The 21,442-nt window shown below is 46.2% G+C and overlaps 4 protein-coding genes across 11 annotated transcripts; 1 reads left to right on the top strand and 3 right to left on the bottom strand.

The window, feature by feature from the left end:
• Positions 1-18: 18 nt before the first annotated feature.
• Positions 19-4,452, bottom strand: ugdh (UDP-glucose 6-dehydrogenase). The gene is made up of 12 exons (XM_040187317.2): positions 4,152-4,452; positions 3,364-3,525; positions 2,874-2,975; positions 2,567-2,767; positions 2,286-2,483; positions 1,964-2,111; positions 1,781-1,875; positions 1,566-1,696; positions 1,242-1,381; positions 839-930; positions 637-747; positions 19-538 (listed from the first exon to the last, which is right to left on the bottom strand). The coding sequence occupies exons 2-12, from the start codon at positions 3,523-3,525 to the stop codon at positions 428-430; spliced, it is 1,491 nt and encodes a 496-aa protein (XP_040043251.2). The 5' UTR covers positions 4,152-4,452; the 3' UTR covers positions 19-427.
• A 779-nt stretch (positions 4,453-5,231) lies between these two features.
• map9 (microtubule-associated protein 9) lies at positions 5,232-10,068 on the bottom strand. 7 transcript variants are annotated; one of them, XR_013450583.1, is made up of 14 exons: positions 9,792-10,058; positions 9,492-9,591; positions 9,078-9,168; positions 7,985-8,494; positions 7,713-7,879; positions 7,518-7,605; positions 7,369-7,436; positions 7,228-7,289; positions 6,987-7,143; positions 6,490-6,576; positions 6,222-6,383; positions 6,009-6,154; positions 5,658-5,928; positions 5,232-5,573 (listed from the first exon to the last, which is right to left on the bottom strand). XR_013450583.1 is itself a non-coding variant. In XM_078080082.1 (14 exons), exons 2-14 carry the CDS (start codon positions 9,561-9,563, stop codon positions 5,454-5,456), a joined length of 1,866 nt encoding a protein of 621 aa, XP_077936208.1. In that variant the 5' UTR covers positions 9,564-9,591; positions 9,792-10,068; the 3' UTR covers positions 5,232-5,453. The 7 variants fall into 7 exon arrangements, 4 of the variants coding, with proteins under 4 accessions (XP_077936208.1, XP_077936207.1, XP_040043230.2 ...); XM_078080082.1 differs by having other exon boundaries at positions 5,658-5,793; positions 9,792-10,068; XM_078080081.1 differs by having other exon boundaries at positions 5,658-5,793; positions 6,987-7,146; positions 9,792-10,024.
• A 411-nt stretch (positions 10,069-10,479) lies between these two features.
• On the bottom strand, positions 10,480-16,648 carry smim14 (small integral membrane protein 14). Of its 2 annotated transcripts, none has more exons than XM_040187341.2 (5): positions 16,554-16,648; positions 14,498-14,594; positions 13,770-13,818; positions 13,503-13,657; positions 10,480-12,297 (listed from the first exon to the last, which is right to left on the bottom strand). In XM_040187341.2, exons 2-5 carry the CDS (start codon positions 14,570-14,572, stop codon positions 12,259-12,261), a joined length of 318 nt encoding a protein of 105 aa, XP_040043275.1. In that variant the 5' UTR covers positions 14,573-14,594; positions 16,554-16,648; the 3' UTR covers positions 10,480-12,258. The 2 variants fall into 2 exon arrangements, with proteins under 2 accessions (XP_040043275.1, XP_040043274.1); XM_040187340.2 differs by lacking the exon at positions 16,554-16,648 and adding an exon at positions 15,599-15,787.
• ube2kb (ubiquitin-conjugating enzyme E2Kb (UBC1 homolog, yeast)) lies at positions 16,554-21,248 on the top strand. The gene is made up of 7 exons (XM_040187334.2): positions 16,554-16,886; positions 17,720-17,813; positions 17,909-17,967; positions 18,381-18,463; positions 18,557-18,656; positions 18,745-18,873; positions 19,320-21,248. Exons 1-7 carry the CDS (start codon positions 16,824-16,826, stop codon positions 19,392-19,394), a joined length of 603 nt encoding a protein of 200 aa, XP_040043268.1. The 5' UTR covers positions 16,554-16,823; the 3' UTR covers positions 19,395-21,248.
• Positions 21,249-21,442: the final 194 nt, after the last annotated feature.

A 21,442-nucleotide genomic window follows, 5' to 3' on the forward strand; every position in this document is an offset into this window, starting at 1 on the left:
ACAATCAACAGGCACAAATTACGGATACGTGGTACGTTTTATTTCATATAAACTCACTGATTTGGATTGACAAAGTTAAGTGGATTTATAAAAATATTTTTTTTCAAATGGTATAAAATGTATTTTGCAATTAAACAATACTATAATTCTAAAACAATAAAAAAGAATTGCATCTAATTGTGTTTGATTGGAAAAAGTTGGTACATGAGTGACTGAATTAAAAATATTTGGTTGATAAATATCATTTGTGATTTCACATTCACTCAGTGGTGAAGGCTGAACTTTTCCCTCCCCGGCCTGCAGCTGCAGCAGCTGTTACTCCCCCAGGCGTGTACCAGCAGACGGGTTGGACCGCCATCAAACGTTTCACCAGCAATTAAAGGGCTGAGAGAGGAACGTGCTGCATGCCGATTCCCCGGGCAACGTCTCAGGCTTTGGCTTTCTTGGCGGGAGGTTCGATGGCAGCGGTGCGAGGACCGGTGGCTGCCGGCGTGTAGGGGATTCTCGCCACAGTCACTTTCTTACCGATGGTCTCGATCTGTGGACAGAGAGAGGCGGCGGCCTCCACATTAGTCCTGTGCGTGTCGCTGTGTGCGTGTCGCTGTGTGCGTGTGCCGTGCGCGCTCGCTCTCTCACCTGGAAGCCGATGTCCTGGAGGTGGCCGTGGAGTTGGTCCAGCACTCTGCGGCCGTCGAATATGAAGGCCGGCTTCAGCATCTTCTTGTAGATCTTCTCGTAGTCCAGCTCCTGTGGGGCGAATCAGGTGGGTATGAGTCATCTCTCCCAGATAAGGATTTGTAAAATGGGAGGAAGAAAAGAAACGGCGTGTGCTTTTGACCTTAAACATGTCCCATTCGGTGCAAATGACCAGTGCATGTGAACCCTGGCAGGCCTCGTAAGGGTCAGAGGTCACGGTCACCAGCTCCGACACTGAGGAGATAAAACAAACCAATCAGCCGGGTGTCCAATTGATCCAGAACGACATGGAATTACTTGTGTTAAAAATTCTTCTTACATCCATTATAGACGACTTTGTACTCAATGTCAGAAGAGTAAAATAGTCAAAACTCTTTCAGCATTGTTTACATTTGCTTTCCTACTTAATAATAATAATCAAAGGCCCGCACACACACACACACACACACACACACACACACACACACACACACACACACACACACACACACACACACACACACACACACACACACACACACACACACACACACACACACACACACCTCTTTCTGGGTTGTCCTCGGAGATGTTGGGTTGGGAGAGGTCGTGAATGATTTGTTCCTTGAGAACTTTGGGATCATAGATGAAAAGCTTGGCGCCCTCATCCATCAGATACTTGGAGATGTAGATACTGGACGACTCCCTGGAGTGTTCACACACACAGTTCACCACACGTTAGTTAGGTCGATCACGTGGAGTAGAGTTAGATTACACAAAATAAGTTGTTGGAAATGAGGGTGAAACACAGAGAACTGAGGGGCGACAAATGGGACAAAAACCACATGTGACAAAAAAGAAATGAGACAAAAACATGGAGAACGACTGACCTTGTGTCGCCCGTGTCTTTTTTGAAGGAGAAGCCCAGCAGCGCGATCTTCTTCCCGGTCACGGTGTTGAAGAGGCAGTCGATGATCCTGCAGGCAAACCGCCGCCGTTGGTACTCATTCATGTCGATCACCTGAGAACGTGGCCATCAGATTACAGAATTCAATTCAGCGAGGAGAGGCCTTCGAAAATGGAAAATAAATAAAAAGGTGCTCACCTGCTGCCAGTAGGAGGCTACCTCGGGCAGGTTGAGTGCCTCGCACAAGTAGACCAAATTTAGCACGTCCTTCTGGAAACAGCTTCCACCAAAACCTGACACGAGTGTTAGAAGAAGCCGTCACTTAATCTGGGTTCAGAGTCACTAAACTCTACACTTAAATCCTTTGGACGCGTTTGTTACCTATGCTGGCTTTGAGGAACTTGCTTCCAATCCTCTGGTCCATCCCGATGGCCTTGGCCACCTCCTCCACGTCGGCCCCGGTGGCCTCACAGAGGGCGCTGATGCTGTTGATGCTGCTGATCCGCTGTGCCAGGAATGCATTGGCCGCCTACACGAGCACACAGCGTAAGATGTGTCTTTATTCAAAAAGTGAAGATTTGCTGGTTCAGGTTTCTCACAAGGGAGTTTGGAGAGTCTTCTTTGTTGTTTTCGATAGTGAATAAAATATTTATTTAGGTCACGGACCATCGCACAACAGTTGAGGCCAATACAGTACACCCACCAGTTTGGACAGCTCGGATGACCACGTGTTGGTGGTGATGATGCGAGCTTTCGGGACCCAGTGCTCATAGACGGCGCACAGCGCTCGGATCGCCCTTTGACCTTCGGCCGTTTCGTCTCCGCCGATCAGGACGCGGTCCGGCTCCTTCAGATCGCGCACCGCCGTTCCCTCTGCAAGGAATTCCGGATTGGACAGCACCTACAGCCGCGGTGGCACGACCACTTGAGAATCTCTCGGCACAAACGACGCCCGGGGCTTCATTCTCACACAACAATACACACCTGTAGGTTCAGGCTGGGCTTGGTGTTGGCATCGAATATACGTCGAATGCTCTCGGCAGCTCGGACCGGGACCGTGCTCTTCTCCGTGACAATCTTGTAACCGTTGGACACCTCCACAATCCGCCGGGCGCACGCCTCAATGAACTTCAGGTCGGCTGCACGACCCTTCCCCATCCCATAGGTCTTGGTTGGGGTGTTGACCTGTCCGATAAATTAACGCATTGGCCAAAATGTCAGATTTATTCCTTCGGCTGGTCAAACTGTGCATGCGTGTGAGGGTGTGGGTGTGTGGGGGGGGGGGACTCACAGAGATAAAGACCAGGTCAGCGTCCCTGATGGCTGAGTCGATGTCCGTAGAGAAAAACAGATTTTGTCCTCTGCATGATTCAACCACATCTTTCAGACCCGGCTGGCGAAAGGGAAGAAGTGGGAGACATGAGTAGCGGAGGGTGTTTCACCAAAGCCGTTGGACAAACACGGCAGAAACAGTAACACAAGCTCTCAAGGGCAGCTTATGATGACGGGAGTCACGGTTGCGTAATGCTTTGTGGTCATGGCTGATGTAGAGAAGTTGCAACACCGCGAAGTCTGGAACTCATTTATCGTCTTTTTGCTCCCACGCTGAAGCATTCATTACAACGAGACCCTTTGCCTGGAACCATTGCCTCGCTAAGTCAACAACATTATGATTAACTGAATAATGAAACCGGCCCCTCCCTTGTCCCAGCGAAGCCCCGATGAACCCTGTTATAACACACTTGGCTCAGCTTCTCTGGAGAACTACGTTGATAGAATACCTCATAAATGGGCAGAGTGTCCGAGTTCCAGGCCTTGATGCGGGACTCGTTGACGTCCACGACAGTCACGGTGATCTCCGGACACATGTGAGCGATCACGCTGCACGTCGGGCCCCCCACGTAGCCGGCACCGATGCAACAGATCCTCTTTATCTGAAACATCTGCCAACGTGGAGAGGATGTAGATTAGAAAACGTCCTTAAATATCATCGGGATGTCACTGGGAACTTTGACTTAGTGTTTAACATCAGTGCACACCTGTGTGTGTGTGTGTACATATGTTCATGCAAAAACACACACACATATTATATATATATATATACACTTATTATACATATTATACACATATTATATACATATACTCACATAAACATATTCTTATATATATATATATATATATATATATATATATATAAACATATTCTTATATATATATATATATATATATATAGTAATATATATAGTAATATATCCAGAGATAAACTAGGTGGTTGTCTGTGGTCCGGGCCGCAGTACCAGTCGCACCGTTACAGCCTGCTCGGGAATAAAGAGCCTTTCATCGCGGCTCAGCCACGTCTGACTGACATGGACACGGACCTCTTCTCCCACAATACCGCGCGGTGAACTTAACGTTATTTCACGTTAGCTCACAGCGTAACATCGCGCACAGACAGGAGCACAACTGCGCTTATTTGCTCTCGTCTGCGAGAGAACTAAACCCGATAAGCTAATGAATGGGCCGCTCGGCGTTGAGCCGAGTAGCCGTTAGCTAGCTAACGATACGTTACCTTCCACAACTCGACGGTCGGGCAACTTGAGGAATGCGTTGATTGCGGCGACCGTTAGCTCCTCTACTCGGGTCTGGAAGCAGCCGTCGGTCCCGGAGCCGGTGGTGGTTTACAAGCTGTAAATGCCTTCAGCTAACTCTTAACACCATTACCATGTAGGCTGCTCTGGCAACTTTGCGTGCAGCGCCTCCACCTTGACTGAGACTTTAAAGCTGTGTAAAGGTAATCGCCTCTGTCTCCATGACTCCCGGCAGCCACAGGAAGCTTCCGGTGGGGCGTTTCAGAGTAAAAGTTGCGACTCATGTTCTGAGTCAATGGAAACACTTAGTCAGGATCCCACTCAAAGTTGAGACACTGCTGGAGGATGTTCACGCTATTAAATGTACGACTGCTTCTCCAAAAAAACGTAGTAAACGTAAAGCTAAAGAGCTTGGTTGTGACATTCATCTCGGTGCTTTTCTCAAATATTGCATGGAATTGTCCAGAACTCAGAGCTCGCGCACATAGTCTCCTCTGGAGTGACACAGCTAAAGTCCAGGTGAAAGGACTTTTTGTGTTTATTTCAATAAAAAAATTCCACTCCTCAGTATTTTCTGTTTTCTCTCTCAGCCAACCCCGTCCTCCCCTACATGGAAATGTACTTAAAGTATTCGAAAGGGGAAAATAACTCTTCTGTGAATGTTAGTTTATTAAATCAGGATCTCTGTGGTCACATAAAGCCTCTAAGCAGCGAATGATATTAAGTTTCATGCTCAGAATAAATTGCGCATTTAGTACCCATCTTTTTTTTTTACATCCACATGCATTTTATACACATGTATAAAATAAAATAAAATGAAAGTGTCTCCCTCATGAGTTTATTGTTTTGTTGCATCCCTAAAGATATCCATCAAGGCCTTTTTTCTCAGTCAATGTTATTGATGATGGGTAACATACACATTGGGTAAAAGTAAATCATGTTTTACTGATTAGTTTCTAAGAATGTGTCACGTTTTGGACCTTCTTATAATCTCAAGACAAAAATCCACCTTACGTGGAAACCAACAGCAGCTCAACTATTAAAGTACAGGAATCAGCAGACCAATTCAAAAAGCTTTTTATATCTTGTTTTCTTATTGCCATTTTATATTCAAATGTATAACATGGTAATAGCGGTTATTGCAATTTTCCTTTGATACCGACACGCTAATATAAAACATCTAAAATGTATAAAATATGTATACAAAATTCAGAAGATTCCATCAACTATATTTAAAATGCAACATACAGAAGAGATTTCAAATGTAACACAGAGTTATTAAGTTATTTCCCAAAGGGGATGGTTTTATTCGGTGGGCTCCACGGAGGAGGGGGGTCGTCTTGGAGTATCGCTTGTATTCGTCTTTCTTCTCTTTGTCTCTTCTGTTCCAGATCCTTCCGTAGCTGTTGGGGAGCGAGGGGACTGATAACGTGAACGCCTCTCAATGACTTGGCCGTAGAGTGAGTGATACCTGCGGTTCTACTCACCAGCCAGCTTTCATACATCTCCAAGGCCATTTTGTCTCTCTCCTCCGTCAGGTAGCGCTCCTCCTCCGCTTTCTTCTGGCTTTCTTCTCGCTTTGTTAAGACTTTTTCATGGAGCACAACTGTCTTCTTCTCACGCCTTAAACGTTGGAAGAAAACAAACGCTGCTACACATCCAGCTGCCATCTGGTGGTTTATCGTCTTCAGTTTAGGACAGTTTTATGCAAATATTAAATGTGTTTTTTCCTTCTTGGCCCTTTGAATGATAGTGGAGCTGTTTGTGGGGTGGAGGACAGGCATTCTGTAAGACAGTACACAAGCTGCTGCCTTTAAAAGTCGATGGTTTAAACTCACCAGTCAGAAAAGGCAGATTTGCTGTCTGTCTTTCTTTCTTCCTCCTTCTCTTGTTTTCTGAGGCAACGTTTTTTTTCAGCTTCTCTTTGTCTTCTGGACTTTTCTTTGAGGAGGTCATCGTGCTCACGTTTCCACTTCTCAAAGACCTGCAACGTGTTGTAACATCACCGATTAAACAGTGCTGATTCTAACGCACAGTAAATAAAGACAAACCTGTTTGGCAGATTGCTTCTTTTCTTCGTTCTCTTCGATTGCTCGTTGTGCTTTTCGGATCGCCTCCTGCTTTTCTTTGGCTTTAGCTTTGAGACTCTCTGCCTTCTTGTCTTTCCAAGCCTCATACGATGCAACAGCATCTCCCTTTTTAGCCTCTTCTTCCTGTTTTAAGAAAAGCACAAAGTGTGCATTTTTTGTTGAAATATATGAATTTCTATTACAATGTGGCTTCTTCCATTCTATCTAACGTACAAAACAGATGACGTACCTTTTGCTTCTTCTCTTTCAGGATTTCCTCCTCCTTCTTTATTTGCAAGTTATCTCGTGACTTTTCTTTTTTCTTTTTAAGCCATTCCTGTTAGAAGTGCATGTCGGTGTCAGTGGAGTTGCAGGTACACTGATGCACTCTGACGACAGCATTTAATCCTTGTCGCCCAGTGGATGATGATGATGATGATGAAAAAGAAACAGACTCCCAAGGACCGGCTTTTAAAACAAGTTATTTTACTACACGAGCACGAGTACAGCGTTTCAAGTCCAAACTGGCTCCTCATCTGTACCTGATAATGACGTAATAAAATCTCAGAATAACACCTCGAAATGGTAAATGGAGCGTGACAAGACACAACATGTGATGTGTGTAATTTATAACTATAATCTAATCCGTATCTGCGTATAAAATGGAAGTCCTCTATTGTCCTTCACACCTGAACAAAGAAAACACTGCAGGGATTTCTAACTACAAAGGCTCATTTTCACACCCACCTGGTAAATGGCCGCCCTGAGGGAATCGGCTGCTCGGGGCTCAGACTCGTGCTCCGAGACTTTGCGGTCCAGGAGTTTGAGAGTTCCCAGGTACTTTGATTGCACCTCCCCGGAGCACACGCTGTGCGGTCTCCGAGCAGAGCGAGAACACGATGTCCTGCTTCGAACGAAACAAGGTCAGCTAACTCACAAAACCGCTCCGTCCACAAAGCTTCAAGAGCAGCTGCTGCTGCTAATGTACCTGCTCTCACGGGCCGTTTGTTGGACAGCAGAGACCCGCTGAGAGCGATCCCCGGGGTCAGCCTGAGAGAAGACAGGGGACACAATGAGGCAGAGCATCTCCAACATGACCCCAGCCGTCAATCGGGAACAAGGGTCTCACGTGAAACTCTTCCAAAGACGTGGAGTTCTTCCTCTCCTGCTCTTTGCTGCCGTCGGAAATAAAGCCGTCTAAAACAAGAAGTGAAAAATCAGGAGGATGAACGTGAGTTCCTTGAATGAACAAATGGTGCTGAGGATGCTGAATGTTACCTGTGGATCCAGGATCAGCTGTGGTGTTTAGCTGTGACTGCTCACTCTTCCCCAAAGAGGATTTGATGAGGCTGCCTTCTTCCCCCCCCTGCGAATAAAAACGCCACAACAAAACACACGTGGTCCCGTCAGACGCCGCTGCAACTACAAACATGGAGCGAGGCCGAGCACTGACTCGCCCGCTTGGCTCCTTACGGCGAGGCTGCTGGACGTGTCGGACGACAGGGCGATGGACGCAGGGGACGTCTGGGGCCTGCTGACACCCGGAGATGCAGCGTCTTCGGCCATCTTGTCCACGGCGCGAAGGCCCAATCCGAGAGTCCTCTGCCTCGGTTTGGGCCTGGGTGGCTCCTTGTTGGTATCTGAATGAAGACGGCATGTTGCTACGTGAGGTCAAAACGTCCCAAGAATCAGCAAAGTAAACACACCAATGTGCCTTTTGTTCCTCGTACGCGGGGTGAACGGACCTGCTGAGGGCACGCGTGGGCGGTCGGGCGCTGATACCGGTGGAGTCTGGCAGCCTCCCTCCGGGGCCGAGCTCCTCTCCTCCCCGGGACAAGGAGGACCCTCCCCAATGTTGTCAGCCGGTAAGGGCAACGGCATGTCCAGGAGAGAGTCATCGGACGTTTGGTAGGACACAGATTTACTGGAGCTCCTTCTCGCGATCCGAGGATCGGTGGACAGCCCATCGCTGCTGTCAAATCGGACGTTTTCCTCGCTGATGTTGGTGGAGCGCGGCGAGGACGAGGAGTCCTGGTGATTGCTGGGTGGACCGGCGGGGGGGTCGGGGGGCTCGTTTTCGCGTGACTCTGAGGGAGAGGCGATTTTCTGGGTCTTTAGAAAGGAAACCTTCTTCGTCCGGCCCTGTTTGCCCTCGTCGTCTGAAATGTCAAAGTTGTTTGTTTTGGCTTGACTCTTCGCCGCTTTGATCGACCCAGACTTTTTTTTTCTTGATTTAAGAAGCTCATTAAAAAAATCTGTGAAAGATCAAAAAGAGAAAAAAATTACGAAACAACTTAATCTCCATGTCGACTATCCAGCTTTTTTGGAGCTTTCCCACCCCCTCATACGGTCCCGCTTTGTAAGTGGATGTTTTCTGGCTAACTGAAGAAGAATCAGACTCGTGGTTACTAACTCTCTGAAGAATAAATAGTAGAAAGAGATCTTGAGTTAAGCTATTTATCTTCCATCCACGCATTGACGAACAATGTTACAACAAGGCGGAGGCCCCACCGTATGTTATATGTACTTTTGCCATATGATGTTTTCAAGATGAGTGATCCCAACAGACCCCTCAGCATGGTTTAAAATCACTGCCCGAAAATAATTTAGCCATTTAGAGAAGCGTTTGTGAAAAATCTCTTCACCACTTCTCCGATTAGTTTGATGCATTTTCCCTGGTAATCCAAATAACACGCATAAACTAATGAAAGGAGGGGTGCAATCCACCATCGTGAACTAGCAACACTGATGCACTGTAGATCACAATTACACATTAAACAGGAGCAGCACACAGGCCCACACCCAGAGGACCTCGCGCTCAACAACCACGTATCTCACCGTCTTCGTCGTCGTTGAAGTCGTCGGAATACGAGTATCGATCCGTTTTGGTTTGGTTCGCCCTGGCGGAGACAGCAGCCTGAAGTTCGTCCTGCGGAGATTTTGGATTGGATCATTTTGGATTGACGTTAGATGAAACCAGACTGCTCTCCTCACTTGGGATTTGCCTTTCGCTTATTCTCCCAAGTAGGTACAACGACACGCATGACACAAAACAACAGCAACAGCATCCGTGTCGTCGTAGAGTCCCAATACCATAATGGAAAGTGACAGGTAGAATGAAAGAAGTATGGTAACTAACGTTACATGCGACGCCTCATAGCCGTGTGTTCTTCGGGGATCTGTCGGTTTAGCTAACACTGATCCAGTATTTTCCCATTTGCTATCATGGCTGCACACATCAAGCGTCTATACCTGAAACGTTGTTCTCCTTGTTGTTTTCGGGCTCTTCGTGTAAGCCAGCGTCGTGAACGGCTGATTAGTCATTCTGAAGACTGCACCGCTACACGCTTTCCTGTGGACGCGCTCACTGACGTTAGCATGCTAGCTAAGCCAGTGTTTGTTAAGTTCACTGTGACAAGTAATGCAGGCTAACGTAAGCTTTTACGCTTCCTATGCGTAATAGTGTTTAATTGGTAGCGCTAAATTACCACTATGTTTGTCTAATGTAATACAGACCATAGCGATATGAATACAACCTAAAGCTAAACATACCGTTAGCTCGCTACAGGCTTGTTGATGGTTACCCTGGGAAACCAGGGGAGCCACCGTCTCACTACTGCGCATGCGCGGAGGATTGTAAACTGACTGACACACATGTACAAACGTACATGTTTGTCACACACGTGATTTCGCCTGCTTTTGGGGGAGTTATCGATAATGCCAATGTGAAAACGTTCGAACTTAGCCACGAAAATCAGTCACGCAACGGTTTTACGGTATTCTACTCGAAGGTGCAGCGTGTGTGATTTGGCGCCGTCTGGCGGCGAGGCCGCAGACTGCACGTGACTTCTCCTGCGGCGTGAGAGAACTATGGCGGCGAACGTTAAACAGGAAGCGCCGGTGGTGTTTGGCTCTGAGCGACTCTTCGGGGAGCAGTGTTGCTTAGTCGAATTGCTTGTATGTCTTAACATATTTTGGAAATACATTTTCCGGATTTGTGGATGATTTGTGTCGGCTATAAACGAGGCGCACACGGTCAAATGCGCGTGAGTTCACACGTTTATCATAGTTCAAGTGATGAAAAAAACAGCCGACTTCGAGAAAAAGTAACCGGAAATTAAAAGAAAAAATGACGAATTAAATACAATGAATATAATATTGTATTCCCGCTAATCGAATACTCTTACACATCCTTAATGTATGGACTAATGATGTAGAAAAAAAAAGCACAGGCAGAGAATAAGACTGAATTATTTTTATTTTGTTATAGGCAAAGTGCATAGTAGAAGCCCTTTTTCTCTTCGACAGAAACAGTGTAAAGAAAGGTCTCCTGCATAACCAGATGGTCCACTTGCTCATCTCAACAACCTAGTATAGTTTCCGCCTTCATTATATACACCTTGTTAGATCTTTTATTAAACTTTCCCCATCTCCTCCCTGCCATGTCTTGAGTCTATAAAGACGTAGAAAATAAATCTTCAGAGGGCGTTATTCGCCGATATGGAAACAAAGAGAAGCTATTACAGATCATATTCACGTTCTAAACTCTTATACCATGTATATCACAAAAGACACTTGTCTAATCTATGCAAGTTCTATTTCACAAGTACCCCTGAAAACACAATTCAAGGCGCAGACACACAACTGCCCTGTTGCCATGACAGGAGCACGACAAGGACACGGCCAGTGAAGAGAAACACAGGAAACCTTCTAGCATCCAAACAACAACAATATACACGTTAAAGAAAAAACATTCACTTGGTATGACCTTCCATTTTTTTCTGTAGAATGTATCAAAGAAGTATTGATTTTCTTAAGTAACTTTAAGATTGTAGTGTATGCTGTTGTACTGTGTTATAATTATCCACCCACATTTACATATATGCTTAACAAACTGGAGACTTCACCGCTACATCGTTGTGTTTACTAATTAAACCTTTAGTCTCGCTTGCAAACCTTCTATAAAATGAATCACTGAATAAGCAGCTCGACGAGGAAAGCTCAACAGATCCTGGAAACCACGAGAATGACAAAAACCTCCACTGCAGATCATTTCCACGTCCTCTCCTGGAATACCATTTTATATCAAAACTCAAATATCGCCATTCTTTTGCAAGAAGTGGCTTCAGCACTGAGACCAGAACTATCGTCGTCATACAGAAGCTCTGAAAGTAGAAACCTGCGATGCCCCGAGCAGTGACAGACTGCAGGCCCTCACCTCCACCTTTTTTTACACTGCTGACTCAGCACGCCGTCACGAGGACAGAGCGCACACACAAAAATATGACCCTCTGCTACGGACAATCAATCGTACAATTCCGATTTTAGTTTTTATCTTTTAACCATAAAACAATGACAGTACATGGAATCGGGCCGATGGGATTAAACCGCTGGTTGTTTTCCAGTGATCACACTCATTCGTGACTTATTCTACAGTCAGAAAACCAACAGCCGCTTAAAGGGAAGCTGTGCTTTAAAGTTGGGACTTCAATGTGGAAAGAGAGGAATGTTTTCAGAGAGCCTGAAGACCCGTCACCGCTCAGCAAGCACCCTAACTAGTTACCCCCCCCCCCCCAAACACACGTGACACATTCCTACATTTTTCAGCTCGGTCAACTCCAGAGCCGAGATCAGGGCCGACCGAGAGCCTTCTGATTCAGGGCTGTGAACACCACATGGGGCCCAACTGATGCATTGACCTGCTGATCCCGTCAGCCGACGATATCAGTCAAAACGGCCTTTGAATACACAAAATATCAACTTTAGTACGTATTTATTTTGATTAACGATTGGAAAAAAAAACTTTATGTCTTTATGTTTTGTTACTGAAATCAGTTGGGCTCCAGTGACAGGGAACCCGAGACAAATCGACACCCTCCAAATAAAACGTGGCCATAAAATGAAAAAAAGAAGTATATTTTCGAGTGAAGGGGCGATGGGTCCGGCGTGTTGCCGCGGTCGCCGGCTGGCTGTACGGCTCCGGTCAGAGCAGGTGGGTGGGGGCCGGTGCTCTCGGCTGCTAGTCAACAGGTGGCGCCGGAGGCTCCCGTCCGCGGCTCTGCGAATAACCAGGACAAGAAAGTATTAACAAGTCACAACAACTGGCACATCCTGGAATAATAAAAATGACAAAAAGCAGCACGTTTGGAGGCGTGGTTGTGTGCGTCCCTCATAGGCCACGCCCCCTGAGCCATCACAGCGAACAGGCAGAATATGCAAAGGCCGCTAAACAGGCGGGTTGCCATTCCAATCATTTCATCCGGATAAAACCGGCTACACAACTTTTATTTGTCTTTCGTTAATATTTTCAGAGAGCAGGACGCCTCACTGAGGGAACATTCAGTTCCTTATTCTTTAGGAGATAATTGCTCATCTTTACAAAATAGTGACCAAACAACTCAAACATAAAAAACTGTGTGAACCATTTCAGCATTTGTTTGGAGACCCACTTGCAGTATTATAACAGATACAAATAAAATGACTAAGTCGCTTTGGATAAAAGCGTCAGCTAAATGACATGTAATGTAAAACATACATACTGCCATTCCAAACCAGAGCCCACTGTGGGTCATTAAACCAAACAAACAAAAAACAATGAGTCAGCTGACAGGCTGACCTGTTGAAAGACAATTGGACACGGCGCAGTAACAGCACAGGTGTAATGATGTCGTACTGTATTGTGGGACTCACTGTCAGTGCTTACAGGCCGGAGCCAACTCTTCTTACCAAAGCAGCTAAAAATATCTGCTCTGAAAAAGGGATTTAAAAGAAGGAATTGCAGCGATGCAATGAAAATATCATTAAAAAAAGAATAAAGTACACAAAACAATGGATTGCAGGAGCTCCACATTAAAAAACATCTGATGTTATGGTGAAATATATAATTGAAATTCAAGGGTTTCACTCAATACCTGATCATAATCTTTCAGGAGCCAAGTTTGTGTTCTCAAAGTGAGTGAAGTACAAGTTGTGCGCAGAGGAAGTTCTTTTCATAACCAACTACGAGTTCTAGGCCTCTGAAAGCATTTTTTCTTCTATCTTCAAAAATGATGCTGTAAATTTGAGAAGAGTCAAATAGCTAGCATGTAGCAAAATAAATGTCACTAATAACATTTCTTCTTTCTTTTGCAGCTTTATAGTTTCCTGGTGAAACGTTTCAATTCTATGCAATAAAATCCCTGTAAAAAGATTTTTTTTTTTGTCGTGGTGAAATACACTGAACCCATGTTTATGGCACCACCGTGACGTGGGCCCAGCACTGACATTGTGGGGTCCGGTAGGTTTTCCTGTGGAGCGGCTGCCCCTGAGACTGGAGGGGCGCAGCAGGAACAGGAGCAGAGCCAGCACCGCCCATCCCATCAGAAGGGTGGGGAGGGTCAGGTCAGCGCCTCCGCCGACCGGCCCATTGGGACCCGGCACTGCAAAACAAACGCATCTTTGCACCAGTGATCTAAACTAAATGCTTGTGATCTGCCAACAGGACACATTATGATAAATAAAAAAAAAACACACTAATGTGGTCATACATACATTCCTGAGGGCAGTTGTTGTCTGTGCAGTAGGACTGAGATTGCCTCAGCTGAAGGAGAAATTACACAAGCCACAAAGCAGAAACATTACAAGAGGAGAGCAGGAAAAGTTATATTATTGATCCGCAGATGTATTCCCTCTGCTTAACTAGAGAGAACGCACATGATAAACATAAACCTCAAGTGTTCCTTGTAACTGAGGCACACAAACAAAAGGTCTCCTGTGAGAATGCGTTCTTTATTTGGACAAAACCCCATTCCCCTTGAAGCTGAACGTGTGGGTTTCACCTGTGCACAAAAGAGCCAATGAGGTCACCTGGAAACAGGGAATAATCGAAACTTCTGACCTGTGTGTTAAGCGCGGTCCCTCTCGACAACGCTTAACGCCTATTGGACGTGTTCCAATAAAGAGGGGTGGAAGATATTTGCATGCCCAAAGCGACGTGACAGCACACAGTGCCCCCGAGTGACACGTCCCTATGTGGGCAATGCTGATTGGCTCCCTGGATAAAACACACGGCAGGAACCAGGACACGGTGGCTCGGGGCCAGAGGGCAGCGTTTCAGTTCACCCTCTGGCCGGGACTTCCAGTCGCTCGCTAGTTGGATCGCTGATCCTCTCTCTCCACTTTGCCAGGACGTACTTACACTTGGTGCTGAATCTCCTGCAACTCCGCTCTGATGTGAGAAAGCCACTTAAGTTTTCGAGGCACGGGCCGAGGCCACTCACCAGGTTGATGAGGCGCCTCATGGCATACTCATGGCTGCAGACGCACTCACAGGGGTCAAAGCCTCCCTCCGCCATTTCTCAGCAGACTGCGTTGGCCCTGAAAGAAAACACAAGTACCGCCTCGAACTTAGACCAAGTATATGAACAAAGGAGGGAATCCTTTATTGTTTCACCACTCCAGTGGCTCTGTGGCTGCTTTATACCGCCGAACGTAGTCCCGGAACTTGTGATTTAAAGTAAACAAGAAGAAGACCGTTGTTGACAACATACTAGAGTTCATTCTGGTGTCTGTTTGTTATGTGTAATGATCTGAACCGGTGCATCCTGCTTTAATACATCACTTATTATGAGCCACATCATCAGCTAAGAGCTGAAGTCAGTTTTGGAGAAAAATAAATAAATTGCAAAATCTCATGTGCAAACTGATGGGAAACACGCGTGTAGTGGTTAGTGTTTGGACAAATACACAGATGTCGTTCCAGTGGCTTTCTTCTATAATACTGTCAGTTCTTTTTTGTTTTACATGATCATACAAAATATAACAGGAGCATTACTGTCTTTACCAAAAAATAAATTCCTTGGGTTACAAAAATGTGTCTTTTCGTGCATAGTATTGTAAATGTAAAACAATTGTCACCTGGGAAACTGGCCTCGTATGATGCGTTTTTGCAAATGGTTTGAAATGTATTTGCAATGTGAGCCAAAGCTTCTGCCTCAACGGGTTACCTGTACATATTCAACCTATGAGCCTATCCATCAATATAGAACCTTTAATAATTGATGTTGACATTTGTAATAAAGAATATAGAAAGTACCCAGGGTAGACACACAACACAGACATCTCCAGTGGCGAAGAGGTTTTATCACGACTACTCATCACTTCTCACCCACCGGCACACAGGCGGGTTCGACATTGACAATGATTAGAACAACCATAATATCGATCTTTGTTATATAACTCGGCTCCGGTTGGACTAGCTCCTTGCTAACGTAGCCAGCAACTCAAGACTCTGCGTTTCCTTTTTTTCTGTCGAATGTAATAACGAAAAAAAAATGATCAGCGTCAAATGTGACAGAAAACGGCATCGAAACACGACTCACTTGAGCTTTGTAAACGTTGAAAAGCCCCGTTAAATGTCGGTAGAGGGCCCGGGCTGCACCGCTGTCGTCCCCCGCACGGAAACCATTAAACTGCAGACATGACAACCTACCGTCCGCCGTTTGTTAGTGCACGTGAGCCAGCCAGTCTAGCTCCACGACACATCCGGGAACTACGCACCCAGGACGATTTGGACGTTTCTCATTGGTTTAGCAATGTGATGGGCGGGACTTTGAGCCAATCACAGTAGGAAACGATTGTAACGTCTGGATAGTAAACAAACAGTCCGCTGCCTATCGACACACAGAGAGAAGAACTAAGCCCCAACATCTGTGCGGTTGTGTAACCAGTTACATTGTGATGGGATGTACTTTTAAAAATAAAGAGAGATACAGCTTATGTTTATTTTTCTTTATCGCGACTTTATGCTTCTATTTTAACATATTGTATCAGAAATCATGGACATGTATTACCAAAATATGTTTACTTAATAAGAAACCAATTGCATAGAACAAGTATAACACTAAGTACATACATGTATATTCTGCATGCAACATGAGCGTCGTGATAACTGCAAATACGTTTTATAAAAAGTACAATATTTCAACACTTTCGACAGTTAATCTAAATATTTGTCGCTCAATCAGTGTAGACCATCATGTCAGTGGATTAAGGGCTTCCGTTGAAGAAGGCAGTGCTATGTGACAGTGGTAGCAGTTGAAGGGTGAAAACAGCTGTGCTCACTTACTTTTTAAGTAATTCCATAATACAAATGAATCAATCAGTCAATCCATTAGAAGCTCCATTACGCATCAGTCAGACTTAAACATCCTCTAGGTTAATAAAAGACCAGTCACCAGTGGTGGAAAATATAAACCCAATGTGTTCAGCACACTATGAGAAATGTCCTGAAAAGGCGAGCACGACAAATAACACAAACAACACAACTCAACGCAGCAGAGACCATGAATGAAACTTCCAGGTTCTACTGCGTCCGGCTGCCCTGGGTGCGCTCCGGGCGGACTGGCAGTCGGCGGTGACGGTGTTTGTCTCTGAGGGGGAAATAAGCGGTCGACGGTGAAAGCGAAAGGAGATCAGCAGCGGAGCGGGCAGTCACCACGACACACACAACGCACGCCGACCGGCCGACCGACCGACGGAGGGAGGGAGTGAGGGAGAGCGAGAGAGAGAGAGAGGAGCCCGGGGTTCAGTTCAGCACACACAGCCATGGCGAACATCGCGGTCCAAAGGATCAAGCGGGAGTTCAAAGAAGTTCTCAAAAGCGAAGAGGTGCGGTAACGTTTCTGGTAACAACCCCCCCCCCCCCCCCCGCTTGCACTCGGCTTCTTCTTTTTCAACGTGTCAACTGAACTAATTCAAATGTTAGCGGCTGTAGTCGTTGTCAGATACCGACGTTACCCACCGACAGGTCCTCTGGGTCGGGCCCCATAAGCAGAACTTTAGCTAGCTTTAGCTTGACGTCGGTGCCGCGGCCGAAACTATCCCCTTGTCGTCAGGTGCGTGTGTTCAGGAAACACCGAGGCTTCCGCTCTGCCACCTGACGGGCCGCCTGTCTGTAACGGACGCGCCGGCATACCTGCCGCTGACCGCACGGAACATGCCGCGTGCGGGCGACACAAGCTTTAATCAAAGACACCGGCACGTTAATCGAGTGTTTAATTACTCGCTGGCTCCGGCAGCTAGCGGCTGTTAGCTTGCTAACGGTAGCGACATGTTGACAATCTCAACGTCTGTTAGCATTAGCCTCTGCTGTTCATGACATAACGTGACTTGGCATTTTTTAACAGTTGGCGTCAGATGTAAGATTAGCGTGACACGTTTAGTGTCCCCGTCCCCCGTCCCGTGTTGCTATTGCGGGTTGGTAGTTGAGACAACTTTTTGCTAGCTCGGCTAGCAGCGAGCTAACCACGCCGCTAACCCATTTAAATATCCCGACGCTCCTGTTGAACGCCGCCGTGGACACACGGAGAAGTAGCTAACGTCACAGTTTGTCTTTCACGTGTGTTTGTGTAAAAGTACGTGGTCTCATACAGAGACACGGGGCCGCGGGTCCCGTGGTTCCGCGAACAGCGGGATAACGCTGCCTTCTCATGTGTCCACAGACGAGTAAAAACCAGATAAAAGTAGATCTGGTGGACGAGAACTTCACGGAGCTGAGGGGGGAGATCGCCGGTCCTCCCGACACGCCGTATGAAGGTATTGAGCCCGAGCTGCATGGGCAACGATCCCCGCCACGACACTTTGATATCCACGTCAGTCATCCTGAAACGTGTTGTGCTTTGGTTTCCGAGGTGGCAGATTTCAACTTGAAATTAAAATCCCAGAGACGTATCCGTTTAACCCTCCAAAGGTACGTGTCCCATAGAACGTTACTGCTGTATGTCTCCCCCCTCACATCTACATGCACACCGGTTACCCGACGATGGCAACTGAGGTACTTTAGTTACTCTGATGGGGCTTGCAAACACCTTTTGACTGGTTCTCCAAGTGTTGTCTGCTGTGTGCACAAGGTGTGTCCTCTCCTCTGGCTACACGAGTCAATACATTTTGTATTCTAACAATTATAATTGACAAATTCAAGTGTGCACGAGGTGATGGGCATGAAATCCTCTCACGGCGATTTCATAGTGAAGCCGTTATAAACCGTAAAGCTCCTATCGAGTGAATAAAATAACTGACATTTATGTACTTTTCTCACATTGCAATTCATATAAAATAATTCATAGCTCTTTGTGGAACTACTGTCGTTTTTCTTTTTGTCAGGTCCGTTTCATCAGTAAGATCTGGCACCCTAATATCAGTTCAGTGACGGGAGCGATATGTCTGGACATTTTAAAAGACCAGTGGTGAGTGAGCCATGCGACCCATTTCGACCCATTGTGTGTGTGTGTGTGTGTGTGTCCCCTCGTCTAACACCCTCCTCGTGCTGCGTCACCCAGGGCAGCTGCCATGACCCTGCGGACGGTGCTGTTGTCTCTTCAGGCTCTGCTCGCCGCAGCAGAACCAGACGACCCGCAGGACGCAGTAGTAGCCAACCAGGTGGGGGGTCTCTCTCTCTCTCTCTCTCTCTCTTTCGGTGTGTGTGTGTCTAACCCTCGCTGAGCTTTCTGACTGTTTACATCCTCAGTACAAGCAGAACCCAGAGATGTTCAAACAGACCGCCCGGCTGTGGTCTCACGTGTACGCGGGCGCTCCCGTCTCCAGCGCCGACTACAACCGCAAAATAGACAAGCTGTGTGCGATGGGCTTCGATAAGGTCGGCACCGCTTTGCTCCAGTCACATTTCTGCATGTCAGCGCTGTGTGGGACAAGTGGAAGTTGGTTGGTTTAATAGATCATATATAAATATCCATAGTTTTTGTTTTGGATTGTTTAAAACCAGATGTTTGAATACTAATTTCTAGAGTATTGTCATTTTACAGGGCAAACAAAAAATATTAACAGCTGCTAAAAATAGTCAGTTGCTGCCTTAGTCGGCATCATTCTTCGAGGAACACGTTTTTAGCATCCTCGCTAAAGTAAATGTCAAAGGAACAAATTATCCAAACGCACCAAATCCATTCAGCACAAAAGCGTTGACAGATTTGTTTGTAATGGCATACTGCAATGCCATTTTCTCATCTCAGATATGAACTCAATCCTGCAAATGCCGCACTGATTGCAATCATTTAAAAAAAAATTCCATTTCCCCCCCGCTCACAGAATGCAGTAATAGCGGCCCTGTCTTCAAAATCCTGGGACGTGGAAACCGCGACAGAGCTGCTGCTCAGCAACTGAGGCAACCAAGTTGGGTGTGAGGATCCGACCGTCCCCCTCATGGCATCATCCCCCCCCCGCATTCATTCATCCCACTCTTGTTTTTTTTGACACCCACACAGAACTTCCCCATCCCTTCCACCCATGCAGTCTTAAGCCTCCACCGGTAGCACCCCGTTGCCTTTTCCAACCCCCGTCTGTCCAGCACGCAGTGTTTTCCTCCGCTATCATGACATGTGTACCCCCGTCATAAAACACCCCCCCCCCCCCCCCCCCCCTCACGCAGCTCATATTATATTTTTTTCTCCATTATTATTATTGCAAAGAATCAAATGACCTGCAGGGTCAGATGTGGATGAAACCAGCAGGCTGCTCCTCCCAGTGCGTCACCAACTACGGCAACAAGTTGGACTGTCAGATAATTAATATTATAATTAAATTAAAATACAGGTCATTTAGCAGACGCTTTTATCAAACTTCAACATGGGGCAGCCTGGACCCGAACCATCAACCTTGTGCTTCCCAGCACACCTTCTCTAACCCCTGCGCCACGACGAGCCCCCTAATACTGCAAAAGGTCTGGCTGGATTCCATTAACTCGACTGGATAGTGTTCTGCATTGAGCGGGGTGACTTTTTTTGTATCATATCAGATGCTGCATTAATCCGCAGTTTTTATTTTCTGTCTGTAGGATTATAAAACCTCTCCTACAAACATCTGCACATAGGGAAAATATTATCTGTAAATAGGTGTGTAAATACATCGGATATACTTTTTTTTTTTCTTCTTTCTTACACAATCTGATAACAAATTATTTTAAATATGCCTGGTTTATAATTATGTAGGGCGGGATACCTTTCTATACTTTCGGGATCATCTGAAAATGCTGGTTTATTTATTTTCTGAAGATTGTTGCTCAGCCAAAGTCCCGGGACAGGAAGCGACGCCACGTGCCGCCTTTTTCTGCTGCACCACAATCACTACTTTCCTTTTGCCTTCTACTGTCCTCGCATGCCCTGTTCTGCCTTTTATTTTTTTTTGGCCAAACAATGTAGTGATTGGGGGGCGCAGGGGGGGGATGGTTGTCCAATCCAACATCCCTTCAGGGCGGTGGAACTGGCGAGACTGGGAGCCAGAGTTTAAGTTTGCCGTCTGGGGGGGGGACTTCAGCCTCAAAGCTCCCTCTTCTGTTCTGGAACAATTCGCCTGAAGGAGAAATGAGTTTGCAATGCAGTGTTTTAAAAACTAATTTAGAGCGACCACGTCACTTCTAAGCCACGGGTTAAGGATCTTCTGGTCCTGATGCTGATCACTACATCCAAGCGTCAGCCACACATGCGCTTTGCTACAGAGCCAAATAAAATGCCCTGTGATGTCTGAGATGTTGTTAAAGAGGCTGGGACGTTTTTGATTATCTGGCACATGGACTGTAGGGTGAACCCTCACACACCCCCTTTGAGTAATAAAAACTGCTTCCCCACCAACACGAGACGTATTACGGTACCACTGAGTTTTCATGCCTCCTCTCCACTCTCTCTGCTGACAGTTTCCAGCCAGAGACAACAAAGAATCTGCCGGATCACCTCCTTGACCTGTGAATAGTCCGGTTGTTAAGAGCCGCGTCTCTTCAGCCCTCCAAGGAAACCGTTAATGGCCGGATCTATATTTTGTAAGAACAAGGCAGGTTTCCTCAGAATGTACAATATTGCACGACGATGAAGAATAGGCTAAACGGGCCGTTGCATCAGTTTCCCTGTTTGGATCGAGGCGGATTTGTTCTCCTTTGCTTCATCGGCATCAGCCGTTTAAAAAGCATGGTTATTTATTGTGACAATGTCATGTTTCTTTGATTAAAAAAAACAAAATGGCAGAAAATAACGTGATTCGTGTCTTGGCTTCTGATAGCTGTGCTGCTTACACCTAAAAAGGTTCTTTAGTTAAATATGATCATTCGAGTAGTTACTGATACTTGATGTAAAGATGAGTCGTCTCCACTTACTCAATAGTAGGCGTTAGCCAGCAAATATTTCATTGTAAAAGATAAAACGCACACGTGAAGTGATGTACAG

The sequence above is a fragment of the Gasterosteus aculeatus genome, chromosome 9 (assembly GCF_964276395.1).
Source record: "Gasterosteus aculeatus chromosome 9, fGasAcu3.hap1.1, whole genome shotgun sequence".
Lineage (NCBI taxonomy): Eukaryota > Metazoa > Chordata > Actinopteri > Perciformes > Gasterosteidae > Gasterosteus > Gasterosteus aculeatus.